A 24,754-nucleotide genomic window follows, 5' to 3' on the forward strand; every position below is an offset into this window, starting at 1 on the left:
AGTCCGCTATACACATCTGTGTCTTTTTTGCTGTCTTGCAGACAGGGTCATCATTGCCATCTTTCTAAATTCCATATATATGTGTTAGTGTACCGTATTGGTGTTTTTCTTTCTGGCTTACTTCACTCTGTATAATCAGCTCCAGTTTCATCCATCTCAACAGAACTGATTCAAATGTATTATTTTTAACGGCTGAGTAATACTCCATTGTGTATATGTACCACAGCTTTCTTATCCATTCATCTGCTGATGGACATCTAGATTGTTTCCATGTCCTGGCTATTATAAACAGTGCTGCGATGAACATTGGGGTACATGTGTCTCTTTCAATTCTGGTTTCCTTGGTGTGTATGCCCAACAGTGGGATTGCTGGGTCATAAGGCAGTTCTATTTGCAATTTTTTAAGGAATCTCCACACTGTTCTCCATAGTAGACATTTTCACTTACTTTAAACAAATTTTTTTAATCTCCTATTGGTTTGCATTACACTAGAGATGAAGTTCAGTGGTCAACAAGACAGACATGAAGTATAGTGATCACCAAGGCACCAAGCCTCCCTCTCTGGGGCTCGTTATAACATGGGAGATGGACTTAAAAAATGGAACCAAATGAACACAAGTCTTCCAGAATTGCAATAAGCACTGTAGAGGGGACAATCAAGAGGTTGAGATGGAAGAGAACCCTGAGGGTGTATTTTAGGTCAATGGTCATGGAAAACCTCTGCTGGGGTCACACTGGAGAAAAAGAAGGAGCTAGCTATGGGAAGAATGGGGAGGGGTAGAGAGAGTGGAGAGTTCAGGAGCATTACACACTGAAGACGTGAAGCTGAAGTCGCCTTTTATGTTTGGGGAAGTTGTTAGAAAGCAGTGTGGCTGGAGCTTAGGTGTGAGAGGGACATCCGCTTCGTTGCTGTGAGAGCACACTGGGATCACGGCATTCACGTGGGGGATGGAGGCAGTTATGTGGGGAGAGGCAAAATGTTGGGTCAGATTCTCAGCATGTGGTTAACAAACACTTGGTACCTCCCAGTGCTAAAGCAGAGGGGGCCCCGGGGAAGGAGGAAAACCGTGGTTGAAGACAAGGAGACTGAGGGGAATAGGGAAGCTTAGTAGCTACGAAAGTCAGAGAAACCACTGAGGATGAGAGAGAAACGCCGCCAGGAATTAGGAGTTGCTGAGGGTTTTATTATTATTATTTTACAAAAGGGGGGAGCTTTCCAGTATCCAGGTTTAAACCCCCAAATAATGAATCGACCGACAGCTCTGGGATGGTATGAGGGCATGCTCTCTGCCACCTTGGGGGTGTTCCTGATGAACCGGCCAGCATTCTGGAATGAGTCCAGTTGCCACCAGCATAAGGAAAGAAGAGCACGCTCTGAGAACACCCGTGCCTGTCCTCTCACTCCAGTACTTCTCGGCCCAGCGCCCGGCGGCCCCGCCATTGGACGGAGAGCCGCCAAGAATCAGTCCTGTAGTTTATGAAGGGAGCGTGGCTCACAGCCAATGGCAGAGACTCATGGCCGTCCCGTAAACTGGCTCATCGAGTGTTCCCAGACCGCTGGCTTCCCAGTAAGTCAAATCATCCACCAGCGAGTTGGAGCTAGTGCTGGACTGAGCCCGTGTGAGCACATGAGAGGGACAAACGCTCTCTCTTTCATGGACTTCTTGGAGTCACCAGGAAGTGGAAAGACAGGCAGACCTGAATCAGTGACCAAAAACAATATTAGACAGATTGCGCTAAAATCCTTAAAGCAGGAAAAAAGAACATGAGGGAGACCAGAACGGGGGGCCTCACAGGAGAGATGCAGTGACCTTGATCCCGGTCCCTTAGAGTGAAAGCTTCCAGACTGGGCCCTCCAGCCAAGGAAGAGAGTAGCCTCTTGATTGATGGTACTTAATACATTGTACATTCTGCTGAGGAGGACATTTAGAGATTTCCAGAGTACTGTCAACATTTTGATAAAACATTTGCTTTGGTTTTTGCTTCGATATATTTTGGGCAAAAAATGAGTCAGGATTAAAGTGTTTCATGCACAAAGTGGTTGGGTTTTTCAGACTTTTATAGACCCTTCTGTTCATTTTCTGTCAAACACAGAGTGTCCATCTCTGAAAGGTGGCCCCACAGGGCCCTGCTCTGTAACAACTGTAGCAGCTAGTCAGGATGACCAAGGAGATAGTCACCAGTCACACTGGTTACCGCTGAGTGGATCTGGAGTGACACTGGTTAAGCTAATAGACAACATGGCAGAATTCATTGTTCAGTTGCTCAGTCGTGTCCGACTCTTTGTGACCCCATGAACTGCTTCCCTGTCCTTCACTGTCTCCTGGAGCTTTCTCAAACTCATGTCCATCGAGTCAGTGATGCTATCCAACCATCTCATCTTCTGTCGTCCCCTTCTCCTCCCACCTTCAATCTTCCTCATCATCAGGGTCTTTTCCAGAGAGTCGTTCTTCTCATCAGGTGGCCAAAGTATTGGAGCTTTAGCTTAACTGTCAGTACTTCCAAAGAATATTCAGGGTTCATCTCCTTTGGTTTGATCTCCTTGCTGTCCAAAGGACTCTCAAGAGTCTTCTCCAATACCACAGTTCAAAAGTAACAATTCTTCAGCTCTCAGCCTTCTTTATGGCAGAATACCGCTACCTTGAACTTTCTAATTTCAACATTCCCCTCTTGCTAGACAACAAGTTTTATTAACACCGTCACTAGCAGTGTAGCAGAATGTCGTCAAACAATTATTTGCATATCGTGGGGACATTTCCTTGAAAGGAAGAGGGACTCCTTCCTATCTTTCCAAGCAAAGACCACTCCCCTCCACAGCTGTAATCCCATGCTCCCCTCTGCAGAGCAACCATCACATTGCACTGTTACTTTCCGTTTTATTTCCAGACTAGTACCTTCCTTTTCATTTGTTTTATCAGCTCTCACATTTATTGAGCACTGTGTTCCAAGACCAATTTTGCAGGCTCTTTGTGCTCTAAACAACAACCCTAAGACACTCGTAGTCTCACAAAACATCTACTTATAAATAGATGTTGAATGCTAAGTAAATATCTGTTGAATGGATGAGTAAGCAAATGCTGTTTTACACATAAGGAAAAGATCTTGTTGCCTTCAGTTTGCCTTTATCTAGCATATGCCTGGCATGTAACAGTCAGGACAGCAGGAAGCATCTCACAGGCTCAGACTCAAGTTCTGTCTTTTCTCCTGGAAAAGAGCCACCAGTGATGGAGTGTTGTCCTGAGCTGGGAGCACTGCTGGTGCTTTCTTACAAGGTCCTTGATTGTCCTAAACTCCCATCCTACAGTGAGGGAAGTGCCTGGTTCATGCTCAGTGAATAAGAGGGGAGCAGCCTTCATATCCCAGGCTCACTAGCAGCTGAATTCACCCTCTTTTGAGATCCCACAGCATCCTATTCACCTAGATAAAACAGGATGTCTGAAATATCATATATCACTTATATGTGGAATCTGAAAAAAATAATACAAATAAACTTATTTATTTACAAAGCAGAAATAAACTCACAGACATAGAAAATAAATTCATGACTACCAAAAGGAAAGAGGAGAGGGATAAATTAGGAGTTTGGAACTAACATATGCACAATGCTGAATATGAAAGAGGTAAATAATAAAGATCTACTGTATAGCAAAGGAAACAACATTCAGCATGTTGCAATAACCCATAATGGAAAATGATCTGCAAAAAAAAAAATAGATACACATATATGTATAATTGAATCACTTTGCTGTACGCCTGAAACTAATGCAGCATTGTGATAAGTGATAGTCGCTCAGTCGTGTCCGGACTCTTTGCGACCCCGTGGATTGTAGCCTACCGGGCTCTTCCATCCAAGGAATTTTCCAGGCATGAATACTGGAGTGGGTTGCCATTTCCTTCTCCATGCAGGATTGTAAATGCATTGTTTTACAATGCAGCATTGTAAATGAACTATATTTCAATTAAAGAAAAAAAAAATGAGACGTCTACATCTCTGAGTTGCCTCAGAGAACCTATTTCTCATCCCTCTTCCCTCTGTGAATGTTTTATGAATTGATGATAAACTTAGAACATTCTCCAAGGACAAGGGATAGAAGTGTGCAAACTGAAAAATGCCATAATGAAACACCTTTCCTCTGCCCTGTAATGAGGAGTGTGTTTCTGAGGAAATTTCCAGCCCTTCTGGTTACTCTTTTATAAGTAGCCATGACAATACAAAGGGAGGGAGAAGCATTAAAGAAGTTTTGAATGTGGGACACTTCGGCATTCACCATCTTTAGAAGCACACTGTGTTGACTTGTTTTCTCTACAAAGATCCTGAATTTGCACTTCTCTGGTATCTACAAAAAGTTTATCTTTGGTTTCATTAAAAAGAAACAAAACTGTTTTATTGACTTAAGTAGTCACATTTCTCAGAGTCCAGACCTAAGGGAACAAAGTTACGAAATAACTTTTCCATATAGATCTAACATGCCTTTTCTGACATCTTCCACCCCACAAAAAAAAAAAAAAAAGCTTTATTCTAAAGGAGTAAAAATGGAAATTCCTGAAAATCGTATAGGAAGCATGCCCCACTTCTTTGAGCAGCACTGGTTTCATTCACATGGGGCATGGAGTCAAGAAGGAGTCAAGAATTACATGCCAGCTTTGGCTTCCATTCAGGAGGCTCAGCACCCCATGGAATCCATCATGAAGCTTCACATGCCCCCTTCACATTTGGTTTATGTGGATGATAACACGGTTCCGGTTCTCAGGGCTTCTTATTCCTGGACTTCAGGGTTCAGAGGAAAGTAATCACTAAAGCACAACTCTAGTGGAACCACTAAATTACTTGTGAATTGGTTAATAAAATAATTACCACAGCCTTTTTACCATTGTTTTACTGCTCAGCAGTTAGAAGGGTCCAACTTCCCAAGTACTGAGATCATCCAACAAACTACTCTTTGAACACCTGTGATATGCCCAGCACTGTGGTCAGGACTAAAAGGAACCAGTCAAATGTGTGCATGCGTGCTAAGTCACTTCAGTCGTGTCCGACTCTGCGACCCTGTAGGGTCTGTGGGCTGTCAGGCTCCTCTGTCCTTGGGATTCTCCAGGCAGGAATACTGGGGTGGGTCGCCATGCCCTCCTCCAGGGGAATCTTCCCAACCCAGGGATAGAACCCATGTCTCTTAGATCTCCTGCATTGACAGCCAGGTTCTTTATCATGGGTGCCACCTGGGAAGCCATCAGACACAGTGTCTGCACTCAAAGAGCTTGAAATCTAGCTGCACAAATCTAATTACTATGTGGACATAAAAACAATACCTCGCAATACAGGGAGGCACTAAAGGAGAAGCTGAAAGTTCTTCAACATCCAGATGAGAACTAGGAGCTTTTTGATGTCTTCAGCAGAAGGCTTTAAAACCCTATCTCGTTTTTGTAGGGGCCGGAGAGCCAGGGAAGAATCAATCTTACCTTCAAGTACTGGGATAAGCTGGAACTGACTGTTTCAGGATCTCAAACATTTTTGCTTCAAGAATCAAATCAAGAGTCATAAATTATTGGGGTGGAGGTTGGTCTCCTCAAGTTGGTGGTGGTGGTTTAGTCGCTAAGTCGTGTCCAACTCTTGCGACCCCCATGGACTGTAGCCCACCAGGCTTCTCTGTCCATGGGGTTTTCCAGGCAAGAATACTGGAGTGGCTTGCCATTTCCTTCTCTAGATCTTCCCAACCCAGGAATCAAACCTGGGTCTCCTGCATTGCGGGCAGATTCTTTACCAACTGGGCTATGAGGGAAGCCCCCTTCTCATGTTATCTACCCTAAACCCTATCTCTCATCAGCCATGAGTAAAATGGCCTGAGCAAAGTTTGCCAGTGATGGGACCAAGATACCAACTTAAGATACCTAGGCAGTGGTAAATTTAGTTCTCACATTTATTTCTTATTGAGAAAGACAGAAATCTACTTAAGGAAAAAAAAAAAAGTGACCTATGGACTGAATTGTTACCTTTGTGTAGCATATTCCCTGTTTCCAGGGCAGCATGGGAGACAAAGAATGCATTTATTTTGTGGAAAGGGATGGGGGTAGGGAAAGAAACAGAAACCCGAGGATTGTGCAATCATGGCATTCTTAAATCCCTCCAGGAAGTTTATGTTTTGAGTCCTTTGAAAGAGTAGAACACAGCTGTTCAAAAAGGCGAGTTTATCAGGAGCCTGCAGCCCCCATTCCACCGCTGGATTTTTCTTGGCCATTCACTTCTCAGCACCTCCATCCAAAGCCCTCAAGGCAGGCAGGCCACTGTGTCTCAGGCAAGCAGGCCCAGTAGAGACTGCAGGCCTCAAGTAGCATCGAGGTGTTCAAGGATAAGAGTGAAAGGGAACAGGCTACTGGATCTCAGCAAAGGGAAATAGGGTGAGTCCTGCATGCAAACCAGACAAGACTTGCTGCGTTGAAATCCTTTCCAAAAGAAGTCCCTTCCTCAGATGGCTAGTGAAAGGGGAAGATTGTATGCATCATCTCACACATCAAACATAGTAATTTTGGGGTACAGGTTTATTGTGCAAACAAAAAAGTGCCTCTCAGTCCACCTAGAAAAATATAAACGTTGGAATGCAGCATTCGCTCGATGCCTTTACATGCTGCCACAAGCTTTGTCATCTGCGTATTTTCTCTCTTGCCAGAGATCACCGGATAGGGGATGGTTCAGAACCCTCTCTGCATGCTCAGTGAATCTTTCTGACTGACCAAGTGACTCTTTGTCTCTTCCCTTACTTCTGTTGGAGCCTCGAGGGCGATGTTCTGAGCTTTCACTGTCAACCTCCAACCAGTGACGACACCATTCTCCGTCGCGCCCGTCCCTCTGAGCCCCAAATGCCCTTACCCGTGCCCTGTGCCTGCCATGCATCTCCATTCCATCACCCCTTTGTCCTGGCTCTCTGCATGCCCAGCATTGAGAACAAGGTTGGCCTGTGGCGAATGAAAGGCCGAAAGGAAAGCAAGCAGTCTGGTTACTGATTAAGGAGGAGGAATTTGGAACCAGACCAGGTTGGCCACCCGCCTCCATATTATTCACTACGTGAGCTTAAAGTTAGGAGCGGCCATTTCTTCACTTCTAAAACGAAGATCAGAACACATGTGCAGAAAGCTGGGAGACGATTACATGGGACTACACAACTCTTGCTTGAAGAGCACCTGTCTTAAAATAAACATTCAGAATGTGGTAGTTCTCAGGGGAGTGCCTCTGGGGGGGGGGCCTTGGACAGTCTTGCTTTCGAAAGCCCCTTCTTCCTTATAAAGATTTTAAAAATGATATTTTATAACTGTGTTCACATCAAGATAAAGATATTACTAAGGCTTCCCAGGTGGTAGAGTGGTAAAAAAAAAAACCCCTGCTAGTGAAGGAGATGCAAGAGACATGGGTTTGATCCCTGGGTCAGGAAGACCCCCAGAGGAGGGCATGGCATCCCACTCCAGTAGTCTTGCCTGGAGAATTCCAGAGGAGCCTGGCAGGTTGCAGTTCATGGGGTCTCAAAGAGTTGGACATGACTTAAGAGAACACAACGTATTATGTATTAAGACATTTCCTCAACCTAAAAGTTCAGTTTGTCTTCCATCTTAAATTATTTTCATGAGTCCCTAAGACTATTGTCATCCCTTGGCCTTGAACCTACCCAGTTTAAGGGGTGCATCATCCTGACTGACAGATTTGTTTTGGAGCTTCTTTCCTCTACCTTCTCAACGCTGGTAACTGCTTTCTGAAAATTGTCTGGCCTCTCTGGCCTTCAGGATATACCGTGCCTCTACCTCCCCGCTCCCGTCTTCCCAGCCAACTGGAAGGTCTACACTGTTGGAGGTCCCAAGTTCCTTAGTCCAGCCACCATCTTTCTTAATGTAAACCCATGTCTTCACTCCTCTGATTGAGTCTCATTCCCTTAGGACTGTTCCTGGCCTGGTGAGGCTGCACTGAATTTTTCTAAACTATTTCTCACTGAGGTATTCATGATATGACTCTGTGCTCCTTCTCTACTCCTTCTAGAATATTTGTGTTTTGTGACAGAACTTTTTGAGACTCTATGTCATCATTCCAAGCCAGATATCTGATAGAGGCATTTTAGCCCAGAAAAGAAAATACTTCAGAGCAAAGACTGAACTTTGAGAATCTCTAAGATTGTATTGTGCCTCCACCTCTATGCATTCATTGGGCCTTGATGACGTAACTGTGATGAGAAGCTTCTACAAGGCAGGACATAGACTATCTCCCAATTCTGTTGGTTAAGGGTCATGCCTGATGAACTCCTAGTGGAATCTCTTTATCCATGGAGATGTCTTCTACATGTCACTGGGGAGGACTTCTGTTCCCCAGCTTAAGTCATCCATCCAGCTACGCTTGGTGGAGACCTTACACCATGTTACATGTGCCTAAAAAAACAATTCTAACTCCCTCAGTGTCTGTTATTTTCTGGGTTCAGTTGAGAAAGCATTCTCAGAGATAACCTTATTTATAAAGGAGGGAACTACGGTCCATAGAAGAAAACATTTGCTACCTAAAATAGCAAAACAAATTAATGCCAGAATCAGGACTAGACCCTGGGCAAGTGTCCTCAATACCTGTGTGTGGGCACCGCTTCCCTCTTCAGGGCCTGGGTGCCAGTTACTACCCGGCACAGGCTCTATGATGGGAATGCTTGGTTTGATTCTAGGCTTTATTGCTTAGTATTTGTGTGACCCTAACAAAGGTTCGCCTAGTCAAGGCTATGGTTTTTCCAGTAGTCATGTATGGATGTGAGAACTGGACTGTGAAGAAAGCTGAGCACCAAAGAATTGATGCTTTTGAACTGTGGTGTTGGAGAAGACTCTTGAGAGTCCCTTGGATTGCAAGGAGATCCAACCAGTCCATTCTAAAGGAGATCAGTCCTGGGTGTTCTTTGGAAGGAATGATGCTAAAGCTGAAACTCCAGTACTTTGACCACCTCATGCAAAGAGCTGACTCATTGGAAAAGACTCTGATTCTGGGAGGGATTGGGGGCAGGAGGAGAAGGGGACGACAGAGGATGAGATGGCTGGATGGCATCACTGACTCGATGGACGTGAGTTTGAGTGAACTCCGGGAGTTGGTGATGGACAGGGAGGCCTGGCATGCTGCAATTCATGGGGTCGCAAAGAGTCGGACACGGCTAAGCGACTAAACTGAACTGAACTGAAGAGTTATTCAGTTTCCCAACCTCAACTGGGTCACCAATAAAAGGGAAGCGAGAGGGTAGAAACAGTATGAACCTTATAGAGTTGTTGTTGCAAGGATTCCTAGAGTTGTTTGTGAGAATGAAATGAGATTTAATTTAGCATAATTAATATGTTAAGCCCATGCACACCAGCCCTCAATAAATGACTTTGTTGTTGTTGTTATTATTACTACTACTGCTGCTACTACCACTGCTAGTTCTATCACTGCCTCTCCAATCCTGGTAACTTAGAGAAAGTGCTGGAGCTGCTTCCCAGGGTATGTACTGAGCTGCCCAGGGAGTGGCCTAAGCAGTAGGAGAATCTGGAAGAACAGGTTTTTTCAAAGCAGTGGAAAATAAATCAAAGGCAATAACCCAAACCTGGAAAAAGAATGTTTTCCTTTGTTTGTTCTTTACTCAATGTGAAAAAAAAAAAAGCCTTCAAAACGTAGCTTATGCTGAAATAATCAGCATGGCCACTTTTGAGGCAGTGTGGCTGACTCTGCCGTGTGTGCTCTTTCTGACCCCCTGGGGACAGTGACCACTTTCAGTGGGCGCCAGATATACTGATGACTGACAGTGTTCTGTGATAATGTTGGCCTCGATCGGGGAGAGATGACCCTGGGAGTCAGGGAAATGTGAAGAGACAGCAAGGATGGGGAAAATAAAACTCCACAACCAGGCACAAAGAGCACCCTACCATTTGTTGCAAAGTGCTCATCACCAAATGTTAGATCTCATGGGACTTATTAGTTCGGGCTCTTGGCTGAAAGTAACAGAAGCCCAACTCATGTTAGCTTAAGGAAAAAGGAGACTTTATTATAAAGATTCCACAGTGTATCAAGGAAAACAAGGAGAGTGGCAGAGGTAGCCTTGAAACCAGGCCCTCAGATGCTCTCAAAGTTTGTGTCCTTTCTCTCTACATCATTCTCTTTCTACAGACTTTCTTCCTCTGTGGCTCTGGTTGGTTTAACGGTACAACACTTCACACAGTTCTATAAATGACTGTGTGTTAAGAGTGTTAGTTGCTCAGCCATGTTCAACTCTTTGTGACCCCATGAACTGTAGCCTGCCAGACTCCTCTGCCCATGGAATTCTCTAGACAAGAATACTGGAGTGAGTTACCATTTCCTCCTCCAGGGGATCTTCCCAACCCAGGGATCTAACCTGGGTCTCCCATACTGCAGGCAGTTTCTTTACCATTTGAACCATCAGGGAAGCCCATAAATGACCATGCAGCCACCCAAAAAGAGCCTAGTTTCACTTTCTCCAATTTCAAAATCTTCCTGGAAGGAATGATTAGCCCAGCTTGGGTCAGGTTCCTTTTCCTGATTACTCATTAGCAATGGTAAAAAGTAAACACTGGTTATACCAACATGGTACATCCAGTGTAACTATATACACTTATGAGGGGCAAAACCACAGGTAATGGATTAATGAAACAGGTATTATTGAACTACATGACAAGAAACATATTGTTCACATTCAGCCCTAGACTGTATCCCCGCCATTCTCTGGTTCCTCATCATGTGACCAGAAATTCAGGATGTCTATGTACTCAGCGCCCCCTCCCTCTTACACAAGGCAAACCCTACCCCCAAACAAGCTGACTCTAGCATCAAATAGTGGAAATGACACACGCTTTAGAAATACCCAGTTCAGTTCAGTTCAGTCGCTCAGTCATGTCCAACTCTGCGACCCCATGGACTGCAGCACGCCAGGCCTCCCGGTCCATCACCAACTCCTGGAGTTTACTCAGATTCATGTCCATCCAGTAAGTGATGCCATCCAACCATCTCATCCTCTGTCATCACCTTCTCCTCCCATCTTCAATCTTTCCCAGCACTGGGGCCTTTTCAAATGAGTCAGCTCTTCGCATCAGGTGGCCAAAGTAATAGGTGCTCAGCTATATTAATTTCACTTTCTAATTAAGTTACCTGGAAATCTTCAGGAAGGTGGGGGAGTGATGGTAAGAGAAAAGGGAGGATGGGAGAAGTGACAGAATTTTGTATCTGGGAAATGTCCTTCTGCCTCAGGTAATTTCCGGTTATCCTGAGCAAACATAAATAATTGAAATGGTTCAGCTGCACTGGGAAAGGCACATTTTCCTACATATAGCCTCCCGCTTTAGAGGCAAAGCAACGAGCATCTCAAGATCAACAGTGTATATTTTATGTTTCTTATTAATTTATTGATGTGACTGTATGGTTCTCTGTATAATCCCTGAAGTTAATGGAATACAGTCTAATCACTGAATGAGTGACTGAAGTCCTTTAATATTTTGTTGCTGTTTAGAGAGATGCTCCTCTTTGAGAATATAATAAGCCATATTTTTTATAAAATATACTTACTTTATTGAGTTCTTATTTTGGTAAGCCCTGTGCTAAATGTTTGCATGTCTCATGTCTTTCTTTTTTTGTAATTGTTTTGGTTTTTTGTTTAAATTTATTTATTTTAAATTGGAGGATAATTGCTTTGCACTATTGTGTTCGTTTCTGCCGTACACCAATTTGAATCAGCTATAGGTATACGTATGTTCCCTCCCTTGTGAACCTCCCTCCCACCTCCCACCCCATCCCACCCCTCTGGGTTGTCACAGAGCACTGGGTTTGAGTTCCCTGTACAAGCTTAAGGACAGAGTGGGGAGGAGAGGGTAGGACAAATGGAGAGAGTAGCATTGAAACATATACAATACCATATGTAAAATTAGATAGCCAGTGTCTCATGACTTTCTGAGTTAAGTGCTATTGTGCCCATTTTCCAGGTAAGGAAACTGAGGCTTGGAGAAGTCAAGAGCCAGCATCACTTAGCACTCAGTGACAGATTGGAATCTGAGCTCACCTTAACTAGTTCCAGAGACTGAGTACTTAACCATCATGTGGTACTGCCTCTCTATACCTCGGTTTTGGCTAAAAGTCCTAGAGACAGGCCACATGAAAAATGAATCCCCAGGAAAATCTGTGCTTAGAGGGTCTCAGATGATAAGAGATAATACCATAGATTCCATGCACCCACACAGTGTTGCTACAGGGGCTTGAATGCAAAGCTGCAGAATCACAGGAAGAAAAATAGTTAAACAGAGGGAATGTCTCCTTAGACAAGGCAAACATTCTGCCTACTCACTTAGAGGATAAGAGTGGTAAAGGGATTGAATCTGTGCAAAAGAAACTAGAAACTGGGTCTTAGCTTTAGACTCTGCGCTGTTTCCCATCTTGGTCAAAATTATGCTCAGTCCAGTGGCCTGTGTCTGTGTGGGTTGTGCGTGCATGCATGGGGAATAGTTTGGCCTGTTGTAGAAAACAGCACCACTCTGGTGATTAACCATAGGTATTATCAATAACTCCCAATGACGTGTGACGGATTCTTCATCCACTGACCAGGGTACCAATCATGGAAACCTCTGACCTCCCACCCTTCGTTGACCTGCTCCTCCAGAAACATTTTGTTCTGTCTGTGCTACTAAGTTTCCTTATCTTCCAAACTGGGCTGCATTTGTGCTTTTCTTTTTTGAATTCCTCCTGCACACGTGTAAATGAAAGAACATTCAAATATTCTGTCTTCTTTGACTACACGCATATCTGGATTAATATCTCATGCTCTGTTTTTTTTTTTTTTCTATTCCCCATCTGTCTTTCAGCTCCAGGGTTCCTTGAAAAGAAAGCAGATCGTTAACCTGTCTCCTGCCAACAGCAAGAGGCCCAATGGCTTCGTCGACAACTCATTCCTTGATATCAAAAGAATCCGTGTCGGCGAAAATCTCGCTGCAGGACCAGGGGGCCTCCCAGTAAATAATGGACAAAGTCAGATGATGTCGGGGACCTTGCCCATGAGCCAAGCACCCCTGAGAAAGACTGCCGCGCTGCCGCCCCCTCCTACACACTCTCCTGGAAATGGTCTGTTCAACATGGGTTTAAAGGAAGTGAAGAAGGAACCCGGAGAGACGCTCTCTTGCAGCAAGCACGTGGATGGCCAAGTGACCCAGGAGAATATTTTCTCTAACAGGTACGGAGATGATCCCGGGGAGCAGCTGATGGATCCTGAGCTGCAGGAGCTGTTTAACGAACTGACCAACATATCTGTGCCTCCCATGAGTGACCTTGAGCTGGAGAACATGATCAATGCCACCATAAAGCAGGATGACCCCTTTAACATCGACCTGGGTCAGCAGAACCAGAGGAGCACTCCCCGGCCGTCCTTGCCCCTGGAGAAGACGGTGATCAAAAGCGAATACTCCCCTGGCCTGACCCAGGGATCTTCAGGCTCCCCACAGTTGAGGCCCTCATCCGCGGGGCCCCCGTTCTCCATGGCCAGCTCGGGCCTCTCCACTTCATCCCCGATCCCTTCAGTCCCCCAGAGCCAGGCACAGCCCCCGCCAGCCTCCGGAGCAGCCCGGGCCCTGCCCAGCTGGCAGGAAGTGTCCCACGCCCAGCAGCTCAAACAGATTGCTGCCAACCGGCAGCAGCATGTCCGGATGCACCAGCAACAGCAGCAGCACCAGCCCACCAGCTGGCCAGCCTTGCCCTCCTCGGCAGGGCCCTCCCCAGGCCCCTTCGGGCAGGAGAAAATCCCTAGCCCCTCTTTCGGCCAGCAGCCGTTCAGCCCCCAGAGCACCCCCATGCCAGGGGTCGCGGGCGGCGGCAACCAGTCGAAGGTCATGGCGAACTACCTGTACAAGGCCAGCCCCTCGGCCCAGGGAGGGCCGCTGGATGTGCTCCTGCAGCCCAAGCCGCAGGACCTCAGCCGGAGCTTTCTGAACAACCCACACCCAGCCATGGAGCCCCGGCATGGCAGCACCAAGCCTTTGTTCCATTTTAACTCGGATCAAGCCAACCAGCAGATGCCTTCCGTGTTGCCTTCCCAGAGCAAGCCTTCACTCTTGCATTATACCCAGCAACAGCCGCAGCAGAGCTCCATCACGGTTCAGCCACAACAGCAGCAGCAGCAGCCACAACAACAGCAGCAACCACAACAGCAGCAGCAGCAGCAGCCGCAACAGCAGCAGCAGCAGCAGCAGCCACAAGCGCAGCAGCCAGCTGCCCAACCCACCCAGCCTCTCTCGAACCAGCCCTTGCTGAGGGGCCCATTACCTCTGCAGCAAAAGATCCTCCTGCAGAAGATGCAGAGTCAGCCTATCACAGGACTGGGGTACCAAGTCTCCCAGCAGCACAGACAGGTAAGGGCCCCGCTCCTCCCCACCCAGAGTCCCCAGACACCATGGGGCTCAGTCACCATGCTCTGGGTACCACTGTGCTTGTGTCAGGACAGAATCAAGACCCCAAAGACAGCAGTGGTCCTGACAGATGCCTCTGAAGACCTCCTGAGGGTTCCCTTGAGGCGTCCAGAGGCAAGAACATCTTCCTTGTAGAGCAGCACTGTCTCTGAGGTCTGCTCTTGCTTGTTAAGAATGTTGCCTGAGGATCAGTGCCTTTAGTGGCATGTCCGGTTGTCAGTAATCTTCTGATAATGCCCATGCCTGGTGCCTATTCGTTCAGTCGATAAATCGGTCACTAAGTCGACATGCATGTTCCAAGTACCTGCCATGTGCATGATGTTGCGATTATGCTGAGTAGTGAAATAAGGCCAGACGTGATATTAAGAGTGTTGAATGGCAGATATCCACCCACACCAACCCACTGAAATGTCTTAACGTCCAGCCCATCGTAGTAGATCCTGCTGTGACTCCATGCTCGTGCATAAGGCTTGGGTACCAACCTCAAGTAAGACGTGTTCTCTGTCTGCAAGTTCAGTCCGGAGAGGGCGACAGGCTTTAAAAACAATCATTTTAAAACTGAGTGAAAAGGATAATGATATGGAGCACGAAGGCTGGGTATTTACCGAGCAGGGGGACGTCAGGGAAGATTCCTGGAGAAAGTCATGTGTGAGTTAAGTATTAAAGGGTGAAATTGTCATGACTACAAACAGGAAAAAAAAAAAAAATCTCTGGTTACCTTATATCCTGCGGTTAACATAAAGCGGAGGTCTTATTCTGCCCCAAACAGGAATCGTATGAGGAGATAGCTCTGTCTCCAGAGCACACACTGGTGAATCAGAGCTGCTCCCCAGGGAATTTGAAAAGAAAAAACTCCTTCCTGGAATAAGTGAAGGGAGGAAGGCAGGCAGGAAGGCAGGAAGGGAGACTGAATGTTGCTTTGTGCATGTAATTTGACAGGGCTCTGTTAGTGTCCAAGCACAAAGACAGCATGTGACATGTCAAAACAATATGTCAGGACAGTGTGACGGCACAGAGCCTAATTCCAGTCACATTCCTTGAGTAGTTTGTGTGGCTGCTGCCCAGAAAAGAATGCTACCAGCAGCACAGACCTTGGCCAAGCTAACCTTCGCCCTAGATATATGCCAGGAGAAAACCAGACCCAACCAGGATTCAAGAGCTGTGTCCCACGTAAAGCTCTCAGTTCTTAACCACCTACAAAGTGTATTTTTCTATCGTAGATTGTGAAGAATGGACTTGGAGTAGAGTGCTGTGTATATTTTACAAAGTTCCATTTTTAACATGGGTAATTTTGGGATCATTTGAAAACAAACAGTATCGTGGAATTACTTTCTAATATTATGTATAGCCATTTTGCTGTGACTGAATCTGGGTTTAAATTCTTACTCGGATATTCTAGCTGTATGAACCTCAAGCAAACTAGTGAACCTCTGTAAGCCTTAGTTTTCTCACCTGTAAATGAGGGTGATAATGTATATCCTAGGATTGGGGGAGAATAAGTGATATCTTTCTCAGGCCAGCATCTAGAATAAAGTTGGCTATTACTGTGCTTATCATGGAAAAGGCCTTATGTGATATCAAAATATTTTTAACAAGCATTACTTTTATGCAGGAGATCCCTTGGAGTAAGTCTCAGATTTTATAAGCAGTACTAGAGGAATAAAAGAGAACTAACCTTAGTTCTGTCTAGCACTATGGTGAGTGGGTAGTGATTTTCGTTTCCTGGGCCTGGACTTCTGACTGTAAAAGTGGAAATAATAAATAATGAGATATGACTGAGTCATGATTTATTGACTACTTATAACTGACATGACTTCTGTCTCCCTTACTGGTATCTCATTTTACTCATATAAAGTAATTACCATTATTCTCATGTTACAAATGAGACAGTTGAAGCTCAGAGAAGTTAAGTAAGTTTTCCAAAGTTACACAGATAACAAGTAGCAGAGGCATGATGCTAATGGTCTACTTTGAAGGCTGTACTTTCAGCCATGAGGCTGTACCACTCACAAGTAGGATTTGCTTGGAAATGAGTTTGTACATCATTGTGAGATTCTCAAAAGAAATATTTCTTATAATACTGAGCCATATTTACATAATCTACATAGTAAATTAAGTCTAGGGGGTAATAAAGTCTCATCTTGAATTACCTTCAGAGTTGTTAAAGAAAAAAATCAAACAATATCTGTGTGACCTTTGACCTTCCTGAGAAGGAGCATCACGAAGCTTAACCAAAATAAATGATGTGTTGCAACAGGAAATATAGCTCTTTGGTGCCCCATCAGCCCTTCTTTGGCAGCCTTCCTGCCACCTCAGCATCCTCTGTCCTGTTTTCACCTCCATTGCTCAAGTCAACAACTGTCCACCACATTTCTGACCACTTGGCCTCCACCCTGGGTCCCCAGGACCCAATCACCCCAAAGGGTGCTAATGGACAAACTGACAAGCATCTTTCAGTGTGTTAGATAATTTTTTGCTTTTCCGGGTGCATGCGACACTTTCGATGCCAAGATAATGTTCGCCTTCAAGAAGGACCTCGGGTAGCAGAAATGGTGGTGGCATTGGCTGGCGGGCAGCGGCTCTCCATTCAAAGCCTAATCTCAGCCTTATCAATTGAACTGTATTGTCCCTTCCACCTCAATGAATGATGACTTCGATGAAGTATGACTGAAGTGTCCTGTGTCTGAGTTGTGAGCAAGTGTATCACAGCTCTGTAGTCAAATAAATGTCACCCTCTTGAAAGCATTCACTTTTAGAGGGGTTGGGCCCATTCTAACATGGTGCTGTTGTTCGAAACAGTTGCAGAGTTTTTTCCCAGGGATTGTCTTCAGAGCTTTTAGCACATCAAGGAGATTATTATTACTATAGCAATATTCATCTTGTCGGGGTTATTTTTGAAAACAGTCAAACTGAGTATTGCTGCTTTGGGTCAGAAAAAAACAAAGAATAACTACAGTATGATGGAACTGCATTTCAAATTTTCCTTGTGAACTTTTTCTAAAGATAAAGAAAGTAAATGCGTTGCTTACCAAGATGATCATTTTGAGAAGTGATTTTCACTTGGATGTACATATGTTCTAGGTTTTTCCATTTTTATTGTCTCATCCAGTATGTTGCTAAGTATTCGCAACTCAAAGAGGGTAGTTTTAACTCTGCCATTCATAGCGGAGAGTAGAGAGATCTGTGTTCTCATTTCAGATTAGCCAACTCTCTGATACTCATGACGAAAGTTACAGGCAAGCAGGGATCGGAAATTAAGCAGTTCTTATGTTTATCAACTAAAGAATCCTGAACAAAAATAGTAGTCATGGATTATTTTTTTTTCTGCTTGTCATACTCACTTTGTGTCAAACACAGGAAGATTTACTAATGAGATATGCTAATTGGGACACTCTAGCTTTGGGAATGGTGGAAAGCTTGGCTCTCTGCTACAAAATAGTAGATTGAATTTGTTGATGATTTGTTTAGAATTTACCCCGTAGGCTAGGCAAAGATGACCTTCTCTTCACCCTCAGAACTCTGAACCCACACAGGGCTGCATGCTCAGGCAGAGGCTGAAATTGAGGGCTTCATACGTCCTTCTCTCTTTATTGGGTACCCTGTTCTTCGAGATGTGAATGACACCCAAGAGTTGGATGCAGCATCATCGAATTGTTGGAGACATTTTTATCGTTCCGCACCTGGAGTGGTTTTAAGTAATCCATTCCCTGGAGGCTGGGAGAACAAATGGTATTTGGTATTTCACAAAATGTCTTCAGCAACTCTGTCTTGCTAATGTTTGCTGCTGCTGCTAAGTGGCTTCAGTCGTGTCCAACTCTGTGTGACCCCGGAGATGGCAGCCCACCAGGCTCCCCTGTCCCTGGGATTTGCCAGGCAAGAGTACTGGAGTGGGTTACCATTGCTGATGTTTAGGGCTTGGCAAATGGAAATCCCTCCTGGCTATAATTTTCTTCTTTTTCCTATTGGAAGGTTATAGGAGAGGGCAGGAGAGGGGTGTAGTGCATGCAGTTCTGATTTATCTTCAAGTCACTGAATACTTGCTTTAAGGTGTAAGAGAATTATTGGTTGACCAGAGCTCATGAGAGTTCAATTCAAAACCTTAACCTCTTCAACTAGAATACGGTCTTTTTCAGAGCTATATAATCAGACACTTGAAAGCGTGAATTTTTTTTTTCTAACATTAGAACCGTGAAACTCGAGTGGATTCTATATTTGGTTTAGAATTTTCCCATCTCTAAAAATTCTGAGAGGGAAGGCAGCCAATGAATGGATGGTTTGTTATGACCAAAACATAAATTTGTGCATTTCCTTTTTAGTTTAAAGCCAAGTTCTTCGATCATATATTAAGAACCTCAACCTACTGTCTCTACCTAGCCAAGTTTATCCTTCAGTACTCTATATATCAACCATTGACATAAATCAAGCAGTGTTCTCCTCCCCTCATCTTTAAGTTAATCTTGGGTGTAGCTAATCTTAAAGATGAACACTCATAAGATTGTTTTCCATTTGGCCTAGCTGAGGTTGGAGGAATGAGCACTTAACTGCAGCCCTCATGTACTGACAATGCTTCTGAATCCTTATAATTGCCCAGAGAAGAAATAGAACCTTCAATCAATTGGAAATGCCTTTTCCAGTAGGAAAATATGAATTCAGAGTTCTGCAACAATATACCATTCAATTCACCCCTTTGCTGGGGGATAGAAGTTGGTTAAAGTGTCAGTCAATTAAGCTAGTGCCAGGGTTTGGTTTTAGGGGCCAGAAGCAAGTGAGGGAAAATCAGGAGCATGAAGGGCCAAAGACAGAACCTAGTCAAAATCCTAAAAATGCTGGGAAACAAGATTAGTCAGTATACTCAGAATCCAGGAGTGAATTTGAAAGATGGTAACAAACTCATGATTTCACAAGTGAAATCTAGAGTTGAAATTAGGATAGAGACTTGGGAGATGAGTCTAGGTGGTCATCACAAATGACCCTCAACCGTTTGATGATTTCCATTATGACTTACCTTGGCTGGGTTAGGCTGGCAAAAGGAAAAAGAGCTGGTACAAATGTTGCCCATGGCAGGCGAGGAGCATTATTCTTATATTTTCATTTTATCTTTGATAGTTCATTATTTGTATTTACAAAGGAAGCAAAATTTGTTTTTGATGCCCCATGAAACTAGTGCTAAGGCCAGAATCCAAAGTAAATTTCCAGACACACATGTTAATATAATTTGTACTGAAAACTCTTGACTGGCAAAATTAGCAGAAGAGATTTTGCTTGTGTTCTACTGGTGTTCATTGATTTATTTTAACAAGAGTACCAACTCTGTGCCATAAATAAATCATCCAAATGGTTGTTGTTTGGACACTCAGTTGTGTCTGACTTGTGACCCCATGGACTGCAGCACTCCAGGCTTCCCTGTCATTCACCATCCAAATGGTAGATATTATAAATCTTTTTTTTTAATTATCAGTAAATGAGGACACTGAGGCGTAGAGAGGTTAAATAACTTTCTCAGAGTTAGTCAGTAACTCATCTGATTTTAAGCCTAGTGATAAATACCATGCTGCTTAAGGAAATAGCGATAGGTGGTCTGAGTTGTGCTAACAGGGTCTTTCTTTGTGATATCTGTTAGACATTTCACCATTGTCTACATTCTCAGATTTTTCTACATCAGGCAAAATTTAAGCCAGTTTTGTTGTGGTTGCCTTATCCCAATCTACAGATCTCTAGTCTCCTGTTTGCCCAACCTGGAGCCAAGAACTAAAGATTCGAAGCTAAATTGAGTACAGTTCGATTCTTCACTCTAGTAATAGCTGTATTCATGCATTCAAAAAAATATTTGTTGAGTACCTACTCTATCAGTATTATCTACTGATACTACAACTGAGAAAAAGATGAAGGTGTGATGTAGTAAGGGGGATAATAAAATATTTTAAGTTTAAAAAAATTAAAACATCAGAGAGTGTTTTCAAGTTGCTCTATTTTCATCATACTGTGGACTTACTCCTGCTTCTGTTGCTAGGCTGATTTGTTGCCGGGCTTACTGGTACCTCTGATCCCTGATAAAAATGGGAAAAACCCAAGGGAGTGGTATGTGATTTAGTTTGCAAAGCAAAAAATCCAAAGGCTTTGTTAGATTTTTGAACTGATAAAGGAAATTTAACCACTCTCTTTTCCTTTAACATGATCCATCAAGATTTGAGAAACTGTTCAGGGTCACAGAGCTTTACAAGAGGGTGAAACCATAATTCTTGCATGTATTCATTCATTCATATGATGAAAATTTATTGAGAACCTACAGTGTGTCTGGAATTGAAAACTAAAAGCTTAAGTGATCCAGAGAACCCTCATTGCATTCATCTAAAAATCAGGAAGGCATGCTTCCTCTCCTCAGCGAGTTTTTAATCAGAAGGAGACATCTGTCCCTAATACTATTGGGTTGCCATTGGGTACACCTACTATCTCATCCTCATCCTGAAATCCACTTTATGTAGTAACTGAGCCCAGATTATCTGGGCTTTTCCCCAAGTTTTCAAGTTCAACTTTGAGCAAGTTATTTTAATCTTTTGTAGACTAGAACACTACTGGATATTCCACTTTCATTTCTCTTTCACTTTATCATCCTAGTATGCAATAGCTTGGATCACAATAAAGTGAATTGGTATAAAGCAACAATTAACTCTTGGTTCCCTCCCATAAAGAAATAAACACAGTGACAAGAAGGGTATGTTGACCTTGGAATCATGATAATAGGGTTTAAGTCCATCGTTAGGGGAATGGCTTCTATTATTCTCATTTCAAGGTCTTTGTCCATGGCTTGCATCAGTCCATAAGAGCTATGCATTTAAAGCATTAGTGGTAATTTAGCCTGTTGAATACCAAGTTTCTAACTAGGGGAAAATGGGGTATGAGGTTAAGAAATAGATTTGATCCTGGAGATGGAAATGCAAAAGGGTTAATGGAAAATCTGACAGATATTTAACTGTAATGTGCATTAATGTAAGTGACTCAAACAATCCCCTTTGCACCAGTTCTAATTAGTTTTGCCTTTTCTAATCAGATGTCAGTTCTTATCAGTTCGGTAGAGGGGGGTGGTGTGGATTCTTCTTGTGAAATCAAAAGGAAGCCAAAACCCATTTAGCCCGCGCACCAATCAGTAAATGTTCCTATTAATGGTTAATTAAAGTCAGGCACAAAGACTTGAGATTCAGAAGGTGTTTACAATAAGTTCTAGGTTTGAAACAAAAGACCACATAAATATTTAGACTTCTTGGATCAGAGAGATGTGATGTGAGTGAATCATCTTGCTCTTTTATTAATACATTGTGGTGCAAGCAAGGAAGATTCAGCTTACACACACAGAGCCCAGGCAGCTCTCTGGATGCTAATTAGAGAACTCTGGGTGAATATTTGCATCTTATGCAATGAATCTGAACAATAAAGTGACACCTTCTTTAGAGCAGAATAGAGGGAGGCCAGTGAGTACTCTCCTGTGCATTCTGCAAAAATCAAGTTTCGAGGTCCCTGAGGATGGCAGAATGGAGGTAGTTGACCTGTTTCCCTTTCTTTCTACTGCTGATCCCTCCACCGTGAATCACTGGCATTTTCCACAGTTTGCTTTTCACAGGAGCTTAAGTCCAGCTCCACCTTTAGGAAACATGAACTTCATAAACAAGGAGCTTTTCTGGCCCTGCGTCCTGTGACCCACACATCTTTGGCTCACATCTCGACTTTGTGTCTCTGAGTCTTTGTCAGGTCCCCTCTCCCTTTGTCTGAACCCTCTCCTGTTTCACTCTTTAGGAACAGACCAATCTGAACTTGCCTCTTTTCCCTAGACTCCTTTGAGACCCATTTTATGGCAGGCCTGGAAAAGGAGGGGTGGCAAGGACATTTAGCCACTGGAGTTGTTATTGGCAACCAGAGTGAAGAGACTTTTCCTGGAAAAGGATGCGTGCTGGGGAGAGCCTGGTGAGCTGGCAGGCCACCTCTGGGTCCCGCAAGCCTCTGGCGCAGGTGAATGAACTGAGTGGACACACCCATGGGCAAAACATTATCCTTCTCGAATCAAGTCCTTGCTGGCTGGCCTGCGTCCTTCCCGTCTTCCCAACCTGCCAGTGGAGTCAGCATTCTAAAATAGAATGTCACCTGCCTCAGCCCCTTAAGTGGTCTTCATTTTCTCAGAATCAAGTACAGCTCCTCGTGTAGCTTTGAAAGCCCCGTGTGACCTGGCCCCCACCAAGCACCCCAGATTGACTGGTTTCTATTCCCAACATTCTTCTTCCCTTCGGCCCACCCTTTGACCCCTCTGTGCCCTCTGACCCCTGGACACAGTGCCCTCCAGCTCGCTCCAGTAGACATGTCCCCCGAGTCCTGAGAAGTACCAGGCTTTTGCCCTCAGGCAGGTCTTCAGACATGCTGTTCCTTCTTTCTGGAACATTCTCCTGCTCTACGCTGGCTGGCTAACCTAACCCTAAACTTTCTCAATCTCAACTAAACTGTTTCTTCCACAGAGTTTCCCTGGCCTCCCAATCTGGGTTAGCTCCCATGCTGTGTTCTCTGCTGGTTGCCTCTCCTCTCTTTCATCATCTTTGTTCTCATGTGTCTTCCTCAACTGAACTACACTCCACTTGAAGCCAGGAATCATGTCCCTCTTGCTCACCCTCATACTCCAGTCCCTAATATGTCTACTCTGTGGTTGGCACCTACAACATATTTGCTGAAGAAATGAACAAAGGACTTGTACCACTGGCCCACCACCCTCCCCTCTGTTCTGAGGGCTTACGGTCACCAACTCATCCCCTCTCCTCCTCCGAAGGTAGGGACAGGAGCTAGCCCTTCCACCTTCCCCCATACCAACTCTGCTCTTCAGACATTTGCCCGTGGGCCTGACAGCAGTTCAGAGAATTCACTCTCAGCTGCCCCATGGGTTAATCCTGTGGAAAGAGATCAGGCACAAGCACTTTTGATGGAAGCTGGACTGACCTATACCCTGGGGAATCATGTAAATAAGAATTTTATCAACAATTGTTGTCACTGTTCAGTTGCTCAGTCATGTCTGACTCTTCACGACTCCATAGACTGTGGCACGCCAGGCTTCCCTGTCCTTCACTGTCTCCTGGAGCTTGCTCAAACTCATGTCCATTGAGTTAATGATGCCATCCAACCATCTCATCCTCTGTCACCTCCTTCTCCTCCTGCCTTCAATCTTTCCCAGCATCAGGGTCTTTTCCAGTGAGTCAGCTCTTCACATCAGGTGGCTGAAGTATTGGAGCTTCAGCTTCAGTCTTTCCAATGAATAGTCAGGCTTGATTTCCAATACAGAATTTTATCATCGATATTCCATGTGATTTTTTAAGCTTTTTTTTAAATTTATTTTTTATTGAAGGATAATTGCTTTACAGAATTTTGTTGTTTTCTGTCAAACTTCAACATGAATCAGCCATAGATATAGAACATCAATAATTTACCAGTAATGACCAAACATAATCGCTCCTCATAAGTAATTGACAGGAACAAGTGATTATTGTGTTGTTTTATAAGGTTGCTGATAGAGGTTACTATCAAGTAATCTGGGAATACAGAGATAAAGCACCTAGTACAGCCTTGGGAACCAGAAAAGGTTTCCTGGAGAAGGTATCATCTAAGCGTCTACCTCAAGAAAGAATAGGAATTAGTGAGGTAGATGGGAAAAGGCCCTCCAAGCAGAGGCTGAGTTCTTTTGGAAGATTCCAAGCAGTTCAATGTGTCTGGACTGCAATGTGCAAGGTCAGGAAAGGACAGATAAGACTAGACTGGTAAGCAAGGGGCCAGATCACCAGGAGCCTTAAACACCATTGTAAGGAGGTTAGGAATTCATCCTGAGGGCAACAGGAAGTTATGGAGAGAAGCCTACAGGTTGTTTTTAAACAGAGGCATAACTGTTGCCTACCACAGAGTAGCTGTGAAATTCAGACATGTTGAATGTAAAGAAACAGATTTGCTCTGCAGAAAAGTTCCAGTGTAGGGAATACACTGGGGGGCCCCCAGGAGAGGGGCATGGAGACCTTCACCAGATCTATATGCCAAGAACATTCCAGAGAGTTTGAATGTGCAGTTGCTGTGGGCCCAGGAAGCTCCTACCTTCTGTCTAGGGCAGGGACCCTAGAATGTTCCTGTGGGTTCACTGGTCCTCTGCCCTGTTCCCCTCCCTGACCCCCGCTGCTCACACATGGCTTCTCTATAGCCAACTCTGGACTTCCACTCTTGCTCCAGAGGTCTTGGTCCATCCGTTTGATCTCTTATAGCTCCCTTTCCATCTTCAAGCATGCTCAAGTCCTCAACACCCTTTCAAAATAACTTC

At 44.3% G+C, this 24,754-nt stretch overlaps 1 protein-coding gene and 1 long non-coding RNA gene across 2 annotated transcripts in view; one reads left to right on the forward strand and one right to left on the reverse strand.

Moving 5' to 3' along the window:
- The window catches only part of MAML2 (mastermind like transcriptional coactivator 2), a 410,701-nt gene that overhangs the window by 259,534 nt on the left and 126,413 nt on the right, over positions 1 to 24,754 (forward strand). Inside the window, exon 2 of the mRNA XM_069554889.1 lies at positions 12,835 to 14,370. Within this exon, the coding sequence (XP_069410990.1) occupies positions 12,835 to 14,370 (1,536 nt within the window). The remainder of the gene's footprint in view (positions 1 to 12,834; positions 14,371 to 24,754) is intronic.
- On the reverse strand, positions 1,164 to 15,293 carry LOC138421099 (uncharacterized). Its single transcript, XR_011249412.1, has 2 exons — positions 15,146 to 15,293; positions 1,164 to 1,698 (listed from the first exon to the last, which is right to left on the reverse strand). It is a non-coding gene; the product is annotated as an uncharacterized lncRNA (long non-coding RNA).

This window comes from Ovis canadensis, chromosome 15 (assembly GCF_042477335.2).
Source record: "Ovis canadensis isolate MfBH-ARS-UI-01 breed Bighorn chromosome 15, ARS-UI_OviCan_v2, whole genome shotgun sequence".
NCBI classification, from domain to species: domain Eukaryota; kingdom Metazoa; phylum Chordata; class Mammalia; order Artiodactyla; family Bovidae; genus Ovis; species Ovis canadensis.